Source organism: Aspergillus brunneoviolaceus (genome assembly GCF_003184695.1).
Source record: "Aspergillus brunneoviolaceus CBS 621.78 unplaced genomic scaffold BO95scaffold_132, whole genome shotgun sequence".
Taxonomy (NCBI): domain Eukaryota; kingdom Fungi; phylum Ascomycota; class Eurotiomycetes; order Eurotiales; family Aspergillaceae; genus Aspergillus; species Aspergillus brunneoviolaceus.
This window is the reverse complement of record NW_020290862.1, coordinates 1-19,226: the sequence shown is the minus strand read 5'-3', so window position 1 is coordinate 19,226 and position 19,226 is coordinate 1. Positions and strand designations below refer to the sequence as shown.

The following is a 19,226-nucleotide window of genomic DNA, read 5'->3' as shown; positions in this document are numbered from 1 at the left end:
GCGCGGAGGCCGGAAGTGGTTTTTATCCAATCAGCGGGGCCCACTAATCTACTAGGTAGGTGAGTTCGTGTGCCTACAGTACTAGTACAGACACACGTCGAAATTGGTTCCAATGACTAGGTAGTATAATCAAGACATTTGAGCAGATGGTATGAAGGAGAGAATCAATAATTGGTATATCTATTAGTCGATAGAATGGGGCTATGCCAGTAGTGCAGTACATAACAAATGCCGCTTAATATACAGGACATGACACATGCGATGCTCAATGCAATCATAACGCCGGAACTGCATGCCAGGCATTCCGGATTGAGGTATCACGACATCCAAAACGAGTGAGGGTAAATCCAACCAACAATCATTTCACTTCCAGGGTGCCTCGCCAACCTGCTCCCACCCGATCTTCAGCTGTGCAACCCGGGCCGCTATCTCCTTGGGCTGCACATCGGCACAGGATCTCAGCACCACCGATCTGAGCTGATTCACCATCACGATATTGACCCATTGTCCCGCAACATCCTCCTGAGCGAGAATCTCAAGACAGATCTCGACCTCTCGATCCGCCACCGGATTGCGCAAGGAATCCTTGACGTTCTGGACGATCGTCTCCATTCGGAACGGCGTTCGCTGCGCCGTCATCACCGCCTTAGCACCATTGCCTGTATACCCCCTGGGTCTCAGCAGAGCCAGGACGCCAGCAACCTCCTCGACCCGCTCCGCCGCCGCTCGCTGGAGGAGCATATCCTTCGTGGGCGGGGGCGGCAACTTCGCCTGTCGCAGCTGCTTGTCCTTGATCCGTTCCAGCAGGCCCTTCTTCCGCGCACTTGCCGCATCCAGCGACTTGGCCGGAACAGAGTCCTCCTGCCCATCCGCCCGCAGCTTCTCGGTCTTCAACTTGATCACTCCGCCCTTGAGATCCTGCAATCGCTGCTGACCTTTCCGGAATGTCGTGAAGGGGACCAACGACTCATGAATGGCCGATACGCCCAGCGTACCCACGAAGTCCACCTTATCCACATCCCCATCCGCTGCATCCAGTGCCTTTTCCCAGAGCAGATCAACCGTCTGCTCGAACCGTTCCTGTAAGTCACCGCTATCATCATTCCGCACCGGTGCTGCAGAGAGTGGTGAATTCGTGTTATCAGCAGCAGCAGCGACAGCCAGTTTTTCCAAGCACACCCGGCCCAACCCATAATTCGCGATCCTGAACGAGAACGACGATGTCGACTGATCATCCTGCTCCATCACCCAGATCAATCGCTGCAGGTCCTTGACCACCACCTTCCGCTTCTTCCAGATCCGCTGCATACTGGGCAGCAGTTCCCGCAAGTCTGCCGGGCGATTGACGCCGTTGTGCATCATATGGATGGAGACCGCCTTCTGGAATGCCGAATACAGGGCCACCAAATCATCCACGCAGGCGGGACGTTCTACGACCCGCGTGTCTACAGTGACGACACTCGCCTTCCGCGGCAACGATGCTGAGGTCGTTCTCCTGTGGGTAGCGGCCCGCTTGGATGGCGAGGTCGGGATGTCGTCTTCATCTTCTTCGCGGGCAGAGGAGCGCGCGTAGTGGCCGCTTCGGGGGGTGTTGAGGGCAAGCTCGCCGAGTCGGAGGGTCCGGGAGGGAGTGGCTGCCTCTGGGACGTCTTTGGCATCGGCAGGAAGGCCGGGCTTGCCTGCCTCTTGCGTCGTCGATTGTCCGCCGCCAGAGGTGACGTTTTGCAGTTCGTGCAGTTTCCGCTTCTTGGACGGTGAGATTGGAAGGCGGGCGGTAGTGGTGGTGGTGGGGGGGGAGGTCGTGCTTTTCGTCGTGGACGGCAGGGGTAGCTGCTGCTGCTGTAGTTGCTTCTTGGTGTCCGCGAGCGATTGAGGAGTGGTGACGCCGGGCTTGGTCGCTCTTGCAAAGGTCTGAATGCCGGCCTGACCCCGGGGAAGGGCGGCCAGTCTGGCGGAGGTGCGCGGCATCGCGGTTTCCTTTGCAGAGGAGGAGGGAGAGAAGGAAGGAAGAGATAAAGAAGATAGGAAGTGGCTATTGTGCAAACATGGAAATATCAGGCAGGTAGAAATGCACAACAGTAATATACTAAAAGGTAGTTGGTGGAAAGTGGGTTTATGGAGGGGGATAATATCTGGGGAAGTCTGTTTGACGGGCGAGGGAAAATTGGGGGTGTATATTTTAGTCCCTTTTGTGAGTGAGGGCGCTTGGATGCTTTTTTCCCGGGTGGAGCGCGTCGACGCGGGTCGCGTTTTTCTGGAGGCGTCGCGGCCGAATGCGGTAATATTAGGATCCCGCCGCGGCCATGATCAGCAGGGGTTAATGAAAGCCTGGAGCAATCTAAGGTGATTTCTCCGAGAATAAGAAATGCGCTCTGAATGTTATATATCAATTCGCTTCAATTCTAGTATAGATTTCCTGCTCTACCATTCACAATGCACGGCAACCCGTCACTACAGTAATCATGCATTGGGAATGTAGCATACCGCGGGCAAAGTGGCCCTCATCTACTCCACATCGAAGCCCTTATTTGTCTGATCCACCCAAGAATGCGATTTACCCTGATGCAGTCTAGGCCTTTCAAATTAGTCCTGATTCTAAGGTACCCAGTGATAGCATCCCGTCGCAGAATTAGTTCGTGCTCAGTGCTCCTTTGCGGCGCTGGCTCCAGTTGCGCCCCAGCGAAGTTCAAGTATGCAATCTCCGACAAAACAATGGCCGTGAAGAAGGAAAACGATAATTGAGAAATTGATATTACCGAACCGACTCGAGTATAGTATCAATCATAAACCTCCCCGAACCCATCATCACGATAATAACATCATCCATCATCCATCATTCGTCGTCGTCGACGACGACGACAAAGATAACAGCAACAGAAAAAAAAGAAATGAAACACACGCAAGGCCCAGCCAAGCATATGCAATCCCCTCACCTTTTCTTCCTTCAGGAAACACAAACGTGAGGTTTTTCACAAAAACAAAAATCAGATCGCAAAAGGAATCAACTCAACTCCCGCCGTGAACTGAGGAAGAAAAGAGACACGATAACAACAAGACAGAAAGAAGGATATTCCAGGAGGCACCAGACACAACTTCACTCGACTCAACTAACACACGCGCGCGCGCGCGAAAGTGTTTCGAAGCGATCGGTCTGTCTGCTCGGACGCAACCAAGGAAAAGTCTATTTCTTGCCGAACCATCCCGACAGGGCACCCTTGGCCTCGGAGGCCTTCTCCTCGACCTTGGACTCGATCTTCTCGGCGCCCGACTTCAGCTCTGCGGTGGTGTCCTGGCGGATCTGGTCCAGGCGGCTGGCCTGGTTCTTGGCCTCGGCGCGGGCGGAGTCGACCTATATCCCCGTGGAAACAAATTGTCAGCGCGAGTTGCAAAGTTTCTCCTTGAAGTATATGAGGAGGTTGAAGTCGGAGGGGAAAAGAGAGGGAAGGGAGGGGAGGGGCTTAAAACGTACCGCCTGATCAACGTTCAAGCGAGCCTCATAAGCGGCCTTCTCTCCGGCCTTCTCGGCCTGGTTACCCGTGGGGGCGTTCAAGCGGGCGAGGTGGGCATCGTCTGTAGAAAGTGGCGTTAACATTCATAACTGTGTATCATCGAGACCGCGCAGACCACGGCAGGAAACTTACGCTTAACCTCCTGCGTAGCACCCTTGGGGTCACCACCGGCGCGGTAGAGGTAGTAACCACCCAGACCGAGGGCGGCAACAGCGGCGTAAACTCCAGTGCGACTCTGAGCCATTGTGATGAGATTTGCGTAGGTAGTTGGGAAGCGGGGTGGTAGAAAAAGTTGGTGGGTTGGTTGGTTGGCTTTGGTTTGTGTGTTGTTCCTGGATTGCGGAGTTTGTTAAGTGAAGAAAATGTGAGCTATTCAGGTTTGAGTGCGATGAGGAGTAGTATTATATAGTCGTCGTGTGCTACGTGGAATCTTGGCTGTTTGTTCCCTTCAAGTCCGTGGTTGCTGGCGCAAGCGGGTTGGGATCACAGGGTATGACGTCGTCGTCGTGGTTGTGGTGTTGTGGACTGGGCTGGGCTGGGCTGGGCTGGGTTCGGGGACTAAGTTGCTTAGTCGGTTTTCTCTCTACGAGGCACCGTCTCACTATTCATAGACTGCACGTACTGTGCTTCCTGTGCGGGGAAAGCCTCGGGTTGTTTGCTACCTGCTTTGTTTGTACAACAGCTAAATTTGAAGGGTTTGCATCTCTGCCAGGTTTAGTCTTTTACTACTACCTCCTAGTACATAACTCAAGTGAAAAAATTCACTGCAAACCCTCTTTCATTCTACAAGTTCCAGCACACATACTCCTCAACAGTGGAGGAAGACGCCGAGTCGGGTGCGGCAGCCATCGGCCGATACTACGTCACCTGAGAGTCATCATCATCCACTGGGGCTTGTTCCATGGTGATCTGGCTGACAAGGTCTGTCACCAGGAAAAGGTACCTTAACCCGTGGGTTTGACGTTACTGAGATCGTGGAGTCGACTCGACAACGTCATGATGGGTCCGGCCTCCTAATTTAGCCAGCTTCAAGCTGCAGGGGAAATTATGAGTAACTTACTTATTCTTCTGTGGCTGATTATCCCCTCCTGCCTTCGGGTCCCGGTCCAGGTCTTGGTCTTGGCATCATTGCATCTAAATTGGTTTCGTTCTGGTATTGGCTCAATTACTGTTACCCGCAACTAATTGCTGAACCCCTTGCAAAGCAGAAAAAAGGAAACAAAATCCAAAGACATGAAGCGTCAAAGCCCCACAGTCGCCAAGAAAATGACATACTAAAACATGATGGCCAGCTGCAGCAATTCACATCATCACCACCACCGAAAGAAGCAAATAAACCTCGGTATAGACAGCGTCAGACGAACAATCGAAGCCACACCACGACCAGAGTAGGAAACTCCTTCCGTGATCTCATTGCACTCGCTCGAGATCAAGGCCGGGGGGGTATCTTCATGCACTATGGACAATATTCCGTTCCGGAAGGACAAAGAGGGAGAACGCCAGAACATGCAGAGACAGAGAGGAAAGAGAGAGAGAGAGAGAGAGAGGAAAGACCCCGAACAAGATAAAAGTAGGAATTGCGAAAGCCCCAGTTGTTCCAACCCACCGATGCATTATTTCATCATTCATCACTTCATAAAGATTCCCGCAGCCGAGCGGTGCGTGCAGCTCCGAGTATACGAGAGAGGTCCAGGTTCTAGAACTCCGCGGCTATATCCAAAACAAAGAAAAGGTCGAGGAAACCCATGACAAGAGGCCAATGCCTCGTACTATACAACTCCCGCTCAAAACAGATGTAAAGAGAAAGAGGGGCGAGCCCGAGCAAGGTCGGTTTCGGATGCGGGATCGCTCAGGACGTGATCACCGGATGACAATAGGAAAATACTCGTAAATCACAGGCACAATTCCCATTCAGAGGCCGTTCAGATAAAGAGCTTCGTGGCGCTTTTGTTCTCGCTGGTGGCGACAGCGACGAGCGCTTCCAGTCGACCCATTCCAGGTTCCCGAACCGAATGAGGAAGGAAATCGGACCGAAGGTCACGTTTGCCGTAGTGGCTATCAGGTTGGGGGGCTAGAGGGGGGCAAGCCTGCATTCCAATCAGTGATCTGGCCCTCATCGTTGATTCTGGTAACGTGTGCGTACTGTTTGAGATGTTTCGGAGGCAAAAGGCGGGTGATGCTGCTCCACATATCCATTGTTATGCACAATTGCGGGATGGTATTCCAATGACGCAGTAGACGGGGTATGGACTCCTTCGCTGCTGCTGGAATCTTCGGGTGACGTTCGCGTCGCCTGAGTGCTCATAGTAACACTGCTGAATGACGGAGCATGGCCATGTCCGCGAGATTCCTGCAGTTGTTGCTGATAAGACGAGGATGGCCGGGAACCAACATTCTGGAGTTCGGCAATGGTTTGCTGGCCCCAGTTTGCCGCATCTCGCTGAGATGGTTTGTCCCGGATGTGAAGTCCGGTTAGGTTTGTGTGCAGTGACATATCCCAAGAGACGTGACCCCGTCGATGACCGGGGCCCGAAATTGGCGGCGCTGGTCGGCTGGCCGGTTGCGTGTAATTAAATCCTCCTCCAAAGTTGTAGTTCGGCGGTTGCTTGGTCGGATTATCCATTTGCATGGGACTCGGTCGTCGAACGGGCGGGGTCAGCGGTCGGTGAGCCACCACCTTATCAAAACTCTCAATACCTGGCAGTCGCGGAGGCTGCTCCGCCGACCCATTGGTTTTCGCCGACGGGTGGAACACTTCGGGGGTCTGGTAGTTACTGAGGCCACTGGTGGCTGGCCGAGGAACGGCAGACCAGGTCGAGGGGTGCCATGTCCTTCTGCGTAGATCGGCGTCCGAAGCTCCGTGATTCATCTCGTCGCGAGACAGGGAGTAATTAGTGCTAACGGGGCTGGCGTACACTCCGCCGTGCGCAACGTACGCGGGGGGTGGAGCATAACCTGGAGGATAGACGTTGGCAGGCTGCGATGCGAATGGGTTTGCGCCTGATGGCACAGACAATCGACGAGCGGCTGTCTTGCCCTCCCAGAATCCCGAGGTCTGGGACACTGTAGACATTGGCGAAGCAATATGAGGGCTACCATGAGGCCCTGCCGCAAAGACATGGTGTGAAGGTGTGTAAGGGGAGCCACCGGCCTGCGGTCCTGGCAGGCCCCGCCCCGGAGGGGTGCTGGGAGCATCCAACGTATCCATCAGTCGCGCTCGATCATTTGCCATCATCAATGGCGCAGGCCGTCGGCGAAGCTCCTGCGGTTGACTGAATGTCGATGCAGTGGAGGTGATGCTCGAGGCAGAAAGGTTTCTGCTATGGCCCCTACTGTGAGTACCTTGACTGCCCGCCGTGCCCGCTCTCGCGCGACCCTGGGGACGAACGCGATCTGTTCGAATTTGTCGCTGGAATCTGGTCCCTGTCGCCGCCAGCGAGTCTCCTGGAATCTCCTCGTTAACGTGCACGGTTTGGGCATGCTGGCGCAGGTTGTCCAGTCGAGAAAAGCGGCGGGAACAGTGACATTGAAACGGGCGTTCGCCGGTATGTTTCCGGATGTGCCGAGCCAGATGCTCACTCCGTGTAAAACTCAAGTTGCATGGTGGAAAATCAGTGCAGTAGAAGCGTTGTCCCTTTTTCTTCTTCGATGGGGGAGCATTGTCCTTGTTGTCCTCGTTATCAGAGCCTTCACGTTCCCCGTCCGAATCTCCATGTGCGGGCTCATCTGACGTTAACGATGCGCTGGTTTGCGAGTCTATCGGGCGGGTGGAGTCATCGTTGATATTTACATTCCGCGGAGTGCTCTCGTCCGTCTTGGTGCCTAAAGATGATGCAGCGTCGGAGCTGGAATGAGGGCGAGGGGTGGATGATGTCGTCGCGTCCTCCATGACCCGATCTTGTGAGGTGGACATAGTATTGACAGGTAAGAATGAAGACATATTGGCAGGAAGACGACTGTGGATTGGGCCCACAGCTATGTACTGTCGTCGATAACAGAAATGGTGGGATGACGGTCGACACACAAACTCGATCGGTTTCAAGGGAGAGGAATGAGGGTGGGTTTCAAAATGTCAAAAACGCGGTGTCGATCGCACGGTGCAAAGTGGTCCTAGACATCATAGCGCAGTTAAGGTAAGCAGGTAATCCACGTTACTTTCAGGTGTAATTTATCTTCGATGTTCCATGAATTTTCGCCTCTCAATATGCGGTAACTGAAACATCATGGGGGGAAAGAGGGACCGAGGGGTGCGGTCGGTGAGAAACCGAGCTAGTCTGGAGGACGAAAAATAGAACAGAAAAAAAAAAAGAAAGAAAAACAAGCAAAAGGACTTACACCGGAATGAAGAAAAATTCACTTGCCTCCCAAAAACCGAGCGAGGGGTGAGAGAGTAAGGAATGTTCAGAGAAGGATGATGGCGATGACTTGTTTAACCGAATGCCCGACGACGATGGCGAAGCAAGGGTAGCCAGGTGGTACACGATAGATGGAAAGGAACGACCATTAGGTGCAAGAACGCATCGCTTACAGATCGGCCTGACCAGGAAAAGGCAGCGGGCACTCAGTCACGGGTAGAAGGGTAGGTAGGTAGGCCGATAGACGGGGAGGAAGGAAGAGAGGGACTGAGGAAGAAGAGGAGGAAGTGAAAAGTGAAAGGATAGCGATGGGATAAGAGTTGGAAGAAGAAAGAGGGAGAGAGAGAAAGATAGTACTGAGAGTGGTTTGGTGGTGAGTTATCAGTGTCAGTGGTCAGTGGTAAGAGATAAATGGTGTAAGGTTCAAGTTGGCGGCGGCGGCAGACTCGAGCGAGAGTTTCCCGTTTGGTGTCGAGTCCTGGAAGATTGTTGTTGGGGGGAGTGTGGTGGTGGTAGTGGTGCAGTTGTGGTGGTGGTGGTGTGGGTAATAGTAATAGGTAAGTAAGAGTCAATGGGTACGGAGACTGGGTAAGGGTAAGGGTAAAGGTCAAGGTATGAGTAGGTATGACAGTCAGGACAGTCAGGACACCGACCCAGCCAAGACCTGGACTAGAGTGGAATAAAAATAGGAGGAATCGTAAACCGATCGGAAAGCCCCTGGTTTACGGATCGTCCGGAGAGAGCAAATCAGCCAAAATAAGATATATAGGTCAAGAGACAGGTCAAATCGGATCCTAGGCCAGCTCGAATATAAGATGATCGCTTCAATGTGACCCGTTTTGAGAGGGTTTGGTTGGGAAAAGGGAGATCCTTTTTGCTCTTTTTTTTTGGTTCTTCTTTCCTTCTTCTTTCTTCCCTCTTCTGTTTAGTTAAAAAGGGACGCCCGATTATACTGGCAGGAGAACCCAGACCCACAACAGATTTGAGGTCTACTAGGCGAGGATGTACAGGCACCAGGACCACGAAACTCGGTGGTTCGCTAGCTCTCGGGAAAGGTATGCGGGGAAGATCCCAAAGGAAGATTGCGAGAAGATGAATAATGCAGGTCAAACCAGTTGAGGGAGGATGAATAGTAGAATCGGATGGAAGAAGAAGAATAGATACGATTATTCACAGGAGGGGTGGATGGGAGGAAGTGGAAGGAAGAAGAGGATGCCAGGTGAGTGAAGGATGAGTGAAGAAAGAAAGAGAGAGAGAGAGAGAGGATAGATGATGTGAGCAATAGGAAGGGGGGAGGGAGGAGGGTAAGAGGAGGCTGATCAATCCGAAACTCAAGACCAGACGAGAAACAAGACAAGCCAGCGGAGACGGCAGAGGAACGGACGGGCGACGAGATGCATACAAGTACTGAGTACGGCGAGTAGCCTGCCTGTAACCCGAGTGAGAATGACGGCAACCCACTCAGGCCAGGCCGAACAGATGAATGGTGACGACGATAGTACCGGGCGTCAGGACCACCTCAGGATGATCACCCCAGGACCACTTCAGGACCACCTCAGGGCCAGAAGGCACCCTACAGGAGGATAGCAACTGGGAGACTGGGAGGCTTATCGGAAACAACGGTCGACTGCGGCGAAACGAGGGGCAGGAGAGGGGAAAGGGAACCATGGACGGAAAAGTATGGGAAGGGAGGTATACTTTGTGGATGAGAGAAGAAAGGGTCGTCGCAGTACTAGGTATACTACCAGGTGAATGTCTACAGACTGATGAATTGTAAGTTACTGCATGTTTTACGTACAGTGCGTTCATCTGCCATTGAACATACATACTTCTACTATTCTACCATTCAGCAATTTGTCCCGGTCGGATGGCACCCTGTTCCTCAACACTTCATCGCCTGCCACGTTCTATGTATGGAATGAATTGGAAAACGCGACGAAGATCACCAAATCCAGATGATGATGATTTCGTCTACATTAGGTTCAGGCGAATCAACTCACCCTGGAGGGGCGAGAAGGACTGCGCTACTAGATAGTGAACTGACGTTTTGATAGGTGAAACCCTCTCTAGCCCCAGGTACTGACGACTTGGTCCGGACCGACCGACACGAATCATCGACTGCATACCCGGTGGAGTTCTCTCCAGCTAGGATGAATTCATAAGCCACTTTTGGTCTCCTCTTGGCCTCATCGAGCCAAGCTTGGATGGTTTAAAACATTGGGTAGTGCGAGGGAGGGAGTATCCAGGTGTACGATACTTCGACTGCAACTGGGAACTTCATTTCATTCATCATCATCAATGCATCATCAGGCTAGCGGAAAAGCATTTCCTTCTGCCCCTATTCTCCTCTCCTTCAATCCGATTGCTTTGATCCTAGAAAGAGACACAGACAAGAGTGCTATGTTGGGGGTTCAGCACGAAGAAAGGAAGTTATATCCTTGTAACTGATTGATATCGGGCATACATTGCACCGCTTGAGCAGATGGGGGGAGGTGATACATACAATACGCGCCGGTATGAAACCCGTCTCAGGAACCCAGCGCTTAGCACTACTAATCGCCATGGCAATCCTTGCCCACCCCACTCCCTCAATCTGAACCACTCGATAGAACTGGATAAGGGTAAGTAATGGGAGGAGATGAGGAACTGACCGGGTAGTCTTCGGGTGAATGGGTTTGAAACATTTATTTTTTTCTTTCGGATTTCCTCATCTTGATCAACAAGACTAGACACCAGAAAGAGAGAGTGTGTGTGTGTGTGCGTGACTGACTGACTGAGGGGGGGGGAACGAAAGGAAAAAGAGATCAGTCTCGACTCTCGACTCAAGTTCTTGGTCTCGGCAACCGTGGTCCCCCTCTCCATCAAAGGGTCCTCGACTAAACCAACCAGGCCCATCATATACGGGCGCTCTCCATCTTGTTGAGGCACCAGGTACGTTCAGGCGGCGAGGTGGGGCAAGGCAGCGCAGAGGCATCCGATCGGCTGCTATTTCCTGTCCCTCAGGGATTGACTCGTAGGGATTATGGTTGACATGATTTCATGGATTGGAACCAGCTAGCTTGGATCGCTTGGATTCCAGGGCTGACCGGAAAAGTGCTGGCAGAGACCCATGGACCACAACCTCCAGTGACGTTAACCACTTGGGACGAGCCGGGGGTGGCCCCTTTGTCCCCCGTACCTCAGGTAACTTTGGCCCCAAGACAAAAAGGTGGTAGAACAAGTAGTCTGGTTCCCTCCTTACCATTGATTTTATTGATTTTGGCTTTCTTCAGAACCTTGTCGCTTCGCTACAGAGATCCGAACCTGATCACTGGGAGTGTATGCCTGTATGCTACTATAGTTTGTTGGGAAAGCTGGCCACCTGGCAACCCGTGACACATTAGCAGTTCGGAGAGCTCGGGGAGGTGGGGAGCAGCTGCTTTCGGGGACCGAACCATAACCAGGCTGACCGACTCCTTACGGTTCCACTCTCGGCATCAGGGCGATATACTCTAAGTGCTATGTACGTAGTGGTGACACTAGCAGCGAAAGGTACTGTACTCATATATATGTATGTACTAGCTAAAATTAAGAAACAAAAAAAAATAAGAGGTTATCGTGAGATGCTGTTGCAGGCTGCAACATAGGTGACAGTGATTGCTATTGAGTAATCCAACCCACAGGCCTGACAAGGAGCCAATATCAATCAGCCCCAAGAGGAGTAGCGAGGGGTGAGCTTCAGCATGGAATACGAACAGAAGGTCACACAGGAACCTAAGTTCAGTTCCGGACCTTCCACTCCTGCAGTCAGGTGCAATCTTCCGGGGCCGAACTCTGCAGTACCTTACATGGAATGAGTTCTTCTCGCAGGTAGCAGCAGGTTTCAATTCATGACATTTCCATCTCCCTCAAAATACTACTATGGTAATGCATGCTACTCAAAAAAAAGATCTCTAGTGGGCTAGAACAGCGCAGACCACCAACACAATCGGTACCTTGCCGTGACTTCCAGAATAAAGTCATGACTACCTAGTACTTTCTTCCCTCCCCACACAATGTTACCTTCCCGTATGCACTCCCCAGATTTCTAACTCGCCCAGCAACAACGCAGCAGCAACAGCAGCAGCAGCAGCAGCAGCATCTTCATCAATGTCGTCGTCACTATCATCGTCATCATCTACCCTTAATTTAAGATTCATGATCGATCAGGTCGTCGGGAAAGCTTGTTCCTGGCCACCAGCGACAGAAGCTGTCAAGCCCCTCCCTTCCACCGATGATCTAGACATCATCGCCATATCCGGGACTTCCTTCAAACTTCACACCTTCACGCCTGACCAAGATTTGCTGGTCAGGAGCGGCTGGACTGAAGGATGTTAAACTCATTGAAAGACCTGGGGCGAACTCAGGATAGAAGAACCCAAAAGACAATTGCTCCCCACTTACCTCCCACTTACTGTCTACTTGCTTGCCACCTCCGCCGGGACCGCCCCCAACTGCAAACGGCACGGGAAGCACTGGAAGCTTCTTCCTGTCTATGACATCTCGCGAGAACTGTATCTCAAACGCGCAAGTCTATCTTGCGCCACTTGCTGGGTTATGATGTGCTTTCTTAGCCCCAATAAACTCGGGGCTGTGGGATCAAAACGACTAACGCCTGTTTGAAGTACTGTACTCCGTGAGGGGGGGTATAGTCTGGACTGGGGAGAGTCAAGTACAAACTGCTTCCCCTCCCCCGGTCAGATAACATACAGCGCTACGCCGCAGGATTCCGCTTTGCCTTTCTGGCGTGTCGCGAATCGTGCTGGCTGTCACTCTCGTCTGGAAGGACGAAGGCAATGCAAAGGATGCATTAGTCTTTCCGCTTTGACGTTTTGACTCAGATCGTGGGCGTTGAGGGGCTCTCAGGCATATTGTCCGTCCCCTTTCCTGGTTAGTCCTGCTCTGTACTTCGTACGTCTGGGCCCTACGACCTGCCCGCTGTTTTCAGCAGGGGACTGAACCGGATCACAGTAAACCATGTCAGGTTCTGAGCTGCTCAAGCCTAGTATATTTGTCGGTAGGTCTGCATGTATGTCAGGATGATGGAGCAAGGTCTCCTCGATGGTTTTTAGCTCGGATTCACCCCCACCAGATAGCTAGGCACTACTGACGTATGTACTGTACCTCCTGGGAGTGGTGGCAATGACTGGTTCGGTCGACCCCAGGCCCTGCCCCGCAACTCACTAGGTAGTACTTTCTCCATATCCAATTGCTTGATCCAGGAGACTTGTGCGTGTTCTCAAGGCGAATGTGACTAACGCGTTACCTCCCGCCCGGTTTCCAATGTGACTCGCGATTCGTTGGTATAACATCTTATCAAGTTGCAAACTACTTGCTGTGCTACGGCGGAGTACGAGCATGAGTAGTAGATATCTATGCATCCCCTCTGGGATCGACCCCTCACGACCCCTCAATTGCCAGACCCTTGATCAATCCAACCTAGTCAAGCTTCCCCATATCTATTCTGATGCAATGATTCGCTTCAACAAACGACTTCATGTCATGATAACCACTGCACAGATAGCAGGCCACTCTCTATATAAAGCAGCATCTATAGCAGACCTCGGTATAGACTTGAACCAAGTACATACAGAGGACAGCGCTTCAAAAAAGGGATCGTACTTGTGCCGACATCGCATTTTCCACAGAGATCAAACCATTTTATCTCAACTTTATCCGCATGGAAGCTCACCCATTTCCATCATTATCCTTAAATGCTACCCCCACTACAGCAACCACGCCGAACAGTTCACACACACACGGGTGTAATGAATAGATTGATTAGGTAGCCCCGACTAGCTCCAAGACTAAGTGCAGTAGCAGCAATGCCCCCGTGTTTGGATGATCGACGTGGCACTCCCACCGACCAATAAGCGCAAGCTCGTCATCTACTAGATCAATCACGGCGGGAGGGGAGAATCACCACAATGTATGAGTAACTTACTGTACATAGATTTGAGGACAAAATAGAAGTTAATCATTTACCTTATCCGCGAATAATTGCACTGTGCCAGCCTACCGATACTAAAGCTACCTTGTATAAGTTAGTACTCCGTACCTCAGCAGTAGCTGATCACCCTTGCCGCCCAAACAGAACAGAAAAACATAAGGTGTGCAGACTAAACTTCCCACCTGCAGAATTGATTACCGAATCAAACTTCTGTTGCCTCTCCCACACCAACAACTTAGAGGTGGAAAGTAAACGCACACATCACCTCCTCCACACACACACACACACACACACACACACACCCACTGCCAGACACGCACACACACGCGGGCGCCCACCCGCCACTGAGGGGCAGAAGCTAGCTCAATCAGGTTTTCCCAGGACCCTTTTTGCCCCTTTTGCCAAGATGATCCTGGATTTTGATTGTGGTTGAGGTGGTTGTTCTACCAAGGAAGAGAGAGGGGGAGAGGGGAGGGACAATCGCACAGCTGAGGGGGTGCCCGGTCAGTCGGGTCACAAAGCAACTAGCTAGTGGACGGAGATTCGACTCCAGTAGGTACGTATTGTACTGAAGTCGATGAATAGATTATCAATAGAGATTATTTTCCCACCACGTCGCTCGGTACTCATTACCGGGGTCGAAGGAAACTCAAGGTACGGTACTCCGTACTCCGTACCAACCGAACGACTGACTGCCCACCGGCCACCCCCTCTCCCTCATCCTTCTGACTTGATGGCATAATCAAGTGGTTTCAGATTGAGCAGGGATTGCCAATGCATCAACCTGTACTCCGTACATTGCTTCCTCTCCCTCCCTCCACTTCTAGATCACATGTCCACCTCCTCCTTTCTGTCATCCATCGGCCGAGAACGGCGATTCTGGTTTTCCACCCCCCTCCCCCTCCTTCAAGGGACAATGCAGAAGTTCTTATCGCGTGGAAGGGGTCCCGGTATACCCAGAAAGCGGGGTATGAATAGACCACCAAGTTGCGCTGTACTCCGTTCTTTACCCCCTCCCCGTTCCTTTGGTTGAGTCCGGGTCTGAGGCTTGGGGCGCGTGCACCAGCAGGCGTAGCCCCAGTTGTTCAGCTCCACGGTAGTTCTACTGTGCTGTAGTTAAACCTAGGTGACACGATAACCTACATAACTTACCGTAGATAAGCCCCCCCCCCCTCTGGTGACAGACCTTCCCCTCCCCTCCCCCTCACCATCACCTCCCTGTATAACATAAGCTCCCCGGGTTCCCCTTCCCCCTCCCTCAAACAAACACAACCAAAAAAGCTCAGAGTACAAAGCAGGTACCTGCGTTGCGCTTGAAATGCTTGTGTTCATGTACCTGGTAGTAACTAATTAGTCAGGCTCTCCTGTCATTTTATACCTAGGTAGAGAGTGTACACCTTCTCTGCGAATTCCAACACACATCCCTCGCCTATCTAATCCACGAAGTATCACTCTACCCAAAATAGTATATACACAAAACGCAACCACCAAGATTCGCATACAGGATCGCGTCCACGCCTACACTTACGTAGTCCTAACCTATCCAGTAATTTCAAAGCAAAGATCTCTTGATCGGATCATGATCAACAAACAAACAAGATGGGGGCGGGGGGAGAGGTCCGCTTTTTTTTTTTTTTTTTTTTTAGTTAGAGGTCGTTATGCTGACGTCTTGCATTTGCGGGTCCATCTCTTGAGATCGGTTTGATGAGTACTCATATTTACTTGAAAAACTCGCTACAAGGATATGTAATCCTGAGAACCAGGAGATCCATCCACGGATCCTGATATTTACGGTACGCAATACCTGGCTTGATCGGGATTCTGAGTGATCTTTTATCTATTTTGCATGGGTTGCAGTGGAGGAGATGGGAGAAAGCTCGATTTTGTCTGACACGCCATCCTCTGGCCCTTTTTTTTGCTTCTCTGTTGCCTGTTGCCTTGCCATGAGTCATGGAGCTACACAGTAAGTTATGGTAAGATGTATGAGTATGAGTATGATTATGCGGCTGAGTGAACTCCCTGCATAACACCGGTTCTGGGGTTCTGGACGATGTGTGGCAAGTATGTGTAAACCACACATACGGATAATACAGTAGTAGTGTACATGCAAGAGCTTACGGCCCCCCCCCCCCCCGCCCCGCCGATGCTAGCCGCCACAGAACAACAGAATCCCATTCCGCCTTGAATCGTGAGATAGAAGTAAGTCAGTCCAGTGTAGGCTACGGACTAAACAAGAACGGCAGATTGAATTGGCATCTCTTCTCCTTGCTCTCAATCCACGTTGTGCAGTACTTACCATGTAGCTAGGTCCTTCTTCTGGAAGTTTCATTTTTTAAACCGGAACACGTTTAGAGGATTACCTGGACCCGAGAGACAGAGGACACGCACGCACACTTAGAAGCTGGCTGTCAGCTGATATGCACCGAACAGGGCAGGGTGGGTCTGGAACTCGATGCGCTGTACCTGAGCTGGAGATGATCCCTGCGTGTTTTCACATGCTTTTTTTTTTCGTTGATGCGGTGGTGGTGTGTACACCATGGAATAATTGAAGTGGGCAGGATTCGTTCCTGGGATGAAGAATGGTTGTACAGGACAGTCTCAGATGTACATAACGTTTTTTTTTCTGGGGTGCCTTGAAAATGCTCTAATCCGCCAGTTTCTAGTATATTATGTGGACAAGGGGAAAAAAGAAGACCTGCGTCGTCCTACACCGTCTATCTTGCTTCATTTATCTAAGACACTGGCAATCGAACTGACCATAACCGCTGCCTCCCGTTCCCAATTCCTCCCCGTCGCCGGCTCGCCTCCTAATCGCTTTTCGGTCCCCAACACAGAGGTAGGCAGCTGGGAGCCCCGTAGGACACATTCCTTGACTTCCTTCTTGATGCGATCGCGATTTGAGCGCAAGGTCCGAGCCGACACGCCTCCGCGGTTGACGATCTCCTGGACCCGAGCCGTGAGATACGACGCCAGGGATCGCCAGAAATATGAGGGAAGGGAGGAAGTGTCGAGAGAACTGAGCAGTGGCTGGAGCAGGTTGTTCTTGCTGCTGCTGCTGGTCTGAGACGGTGCTTCACTCTGATCTCCGTCGCAGTTGGTGGGCGTAGCCACCGGCTGGGCGGCAGGGAAGAGTGGGTGTGGTGGTGGGCGAAGATGGTTGAGCACGGCCTCCAGCGCGAAGATATCCTGGCATCGCGCAGACAGGTCGGCAAGAGTTCGCTCGAGGGTCGGCAGCATCGACAATGACCGCGTGAGGTTGCTCAAGGAGGTGGAAATGGCCGTGTGCATGTACCCCTGCAGCGTAGAGAGGAGAAGCTCGGGGACGAAGTCCGCCGCGGAGCTCAACGTCTTGGGCACCGGCGACAGTAGATACAGGATGTTGACGGCGGACACCATCCGGGCCCTCGCATCGCGCGCTTGCCTGTAACCGGACTGCGTCTGGGAGCTCGCGCCGCCGGAGATGTTCGACATGGAGAATCGCGTGATGGCCTGCTGCGCCCGTGCCTTGACCATGTTCTCGGCCGGCAGGACGAGCTCCGCTCTCAGCTTCCGAACCACCTTGACACGGTCAAGACCGTAGCCTTCCTCGCCCGGGCCGGTCTCGGAGAGCATACGCCGTAGACTGACAATGGTGGAGGCGGCGCGCTCCAGCGTGCGGTAATCATCCCGGCCGGTGACGGGTGACGTCGTCCCTTCGATGCCACCTATCTCTGCGAGCTGACTTTCCAGCTGTCTGCCGAGAGACAGGCAGCGCGCCACGGCTCGTGCGAGTCGCAAGGTGGCCAGGGACTTCTCGGCCGCCACTCGAGCTTCGTCGGCGGCCTCCCACTTGCTGAAGACCTCTTTTTCAAGGCGCTCATACCCCTGCGTGACGGAGGCGATCTGGTCCTCGGCCTCCTTGAGGATATGACTGGCTGCATCGGTCTGGTCGCGCGTGTGCGTCAGCAAGGGGAGGGCTGATTTGGTGGTCAGAGCATGGATGTGGGTGTCGATCTCTTGGAGATCGAAGAGGACCCGCGAAAGCGGGGTAGACAGATCCAGCGGTGTGTCTGTCGCATTGTTGGTGGCTACAACAAGGGAGTTGGCGAACAAGGCGGGTGAAAAGTCGGGGTCTAGAAAGGCCTCATAATCTATGTACGATGGTTCCGCATCCGCCATGGTGGGTGTCGCTTTCACTAGCTCGCTCTTCCGCGGGGCCGATGCTCAATAAAAGAACAGAGAGCTCGAGAATTGAAGGGGTATCAGAAGAAAGAAACTGGACTGGGATGGAGGATCGAAACTCAAAAGAAGCTTGGGTATCACCGTATCAAACAAAGCAGCAGGAACACAGGTTCACGGCACGGGGCTTCGTGGGAATTTGGTAGAGCATGGGGTAAACAAAGCTAGATGTAGTCAACTCTTCCATGTGACAGTCTCAGCAACAGTCATCATCGGCTCAATTGCCCTGGGGGGGTTGATCGAACTAGCAGCAAGAAGTGACTTGGAGGCTGTATTCATGCCATGTGTCGGCCGGGATGGAGTGGACCAGAACTCGCTTGGTGGATTAGTCATCCAGCATAGAACCACTTCTATGCATCCATGGAGATGTATACATCGGTCAGCTCAAAGGTGCATTTCGAAAAACAGCTTTTATGGACCAGGAATGGGGGGTTTCTCTGGATGTTACTTCATCACCCCGTGCTATAACTACATCGTCTCCTATAGAGCGGGATTTTATGTATCGATGCATCCAATTCAGCCGTTCGCAGCTCAGTCATGGTCTGTCAGCATACAAAAGCTTCCAAACATTGAGCTGAGCACCATACATTAGGCCACTGTAACGACCCCTAGTCTGCTTACTACTAGGAGATACTCACCATCCGAGGACCTTCATATCTAGAGCCGGGATGACAGCCATCTTGACGTGTGCGACCTACACATGAGTTCGCCGCATGTTCATAACATTCGGTCCAATATCAGCCAGCGTCTGTCAAATGATGTATTCTGGAATCTAAAATCGATTCACCCCTTTGTAGCCTATCGTCTCGACAATAACAACCAATAGTATTCCTAGAGTCAGCGTGTTTTGCCGGCTATCTATGCCACATTTCGTCCTCGCCGTCTCCCATTGAGCAGTAGTCACGACTACAGCGGCAAAACAAGCCCCCATGACTATAATCGCTTCCACCCAGCCCTTCAACCATCTATAAACATGTCACCCCCCGCTGCACCTTCCTCAATATCCCCGAGACCCTCGGCATCATACTCCACTTCTCGCCCTCCTCCCTTAGCTCCACAATCTCCCAATCCGCCGACTTGAGCAGAATATCAGCAATCGGGCGATCCAAACGACACCCATCCAACGCCACAGGCCACACCAGGTTCCAGATCTCTATTCTCGCAAGTCAGCTCTTC

General features: G+C 52.2%; 4 protein-coding genes across 4 annotated transcripts; all 4 read right to left on the bottom strand.

Annotated features, from left to right (window-relative positions):
* Positions 1-188: 188 nt before the first annotated feature.
* BO95DRAFT_448537 (DNA replication factor Cdt1 C-terminal domain-containing protein) lies at positions 189-2,137 on the bottom strand. Its single transcript, XM_025587871.1, has one exon. The coding sequence runs from the start codon at positions 1,966-1,968 to the stop codon at positions 364-366; it is 1,605 nt and encodes a 534-aa protein (XP_025436173.1). The 5' UTR covers positions 1,969-2,137; the 3' UTR covers positions 189-363.
* Positions 2,138-3,181: 1,044 nt separating this feature from the next.
* BO95DRAFT_519317 (uncharacterized protein) lies at positions 3,182-3,753 on the bottom strand (the record flags this gene model as incomplete). Its single annotated transcript, XM_025592030.1, has 3 exons — positions 3,182-3,349; positions 3,470-3,570; positions 3,642-3,753. 3 exons carry the CDS (start codon positions 3,751-3,753, stop codon positions 3,182-3,184), a joined length of 381 nt encoding a protein of 126 aa, XP_025436172.1.
* A 1,678-nt stretch (positions 3,754-5,431) lies between these two features.
* BO95DRAFT_457994 (C2H2-type zinc finger protein) lies at positions 5,432-7,449 on the bottom strand (the record flags this gene model as incomplete). Its single annotated transcript, XM_025588514.1, has 2 exons — positions 5,432-5,596; positions 5,653-7,449. The coding sequence occupies 2 exons, from the start codon at positions 7,447-7,449 to the stop codon at positions 5,432-5,434; spliced, it is 1,962 nt and encodes a 653-aa protein (XP_025436171.1).
* A 9,015-nt stretch (positions 7,450-16,464) lies between these two features.
* BO95DRAFT_448534 (Golgi transport complex subunit COG5) lies at positions 16,465-18,290 on the bottom strand. The gene has a single exon (XM_025587870.1). The coding sequence runs from the start codon at positions 17,988-17,990 to the stop codon at positions 16,557-16,559; it is 1,434 nt and encodes a 477-aa protein (XP_025436170.1). The 5' UTR covers positions 17,991-18,290; the 3' UTR covers positions 16,465-16,556.
* Between the last annotated feature and the right edge of the window lie 936 nt (positions 18,291-19,226).

Excerpts from the sequence above, each read along its gene's own strand:
- BO95DRAFT_448534 (XM_025587870.1), bottom strand. The coding sequence starts at position 17,990 with ATGGCGGATGCGGAACCATCGTACATAGATTATGAGGCCTTTCTAGAC.
- BO95DRAFT_448537 (XM_025587871.1), bottom strand. The coding sequence starts at position 1,968 with ATGCCGCGCACCTCCGCCAGACTGGCCGCCCTTCCCCGGGGTCAGGCC.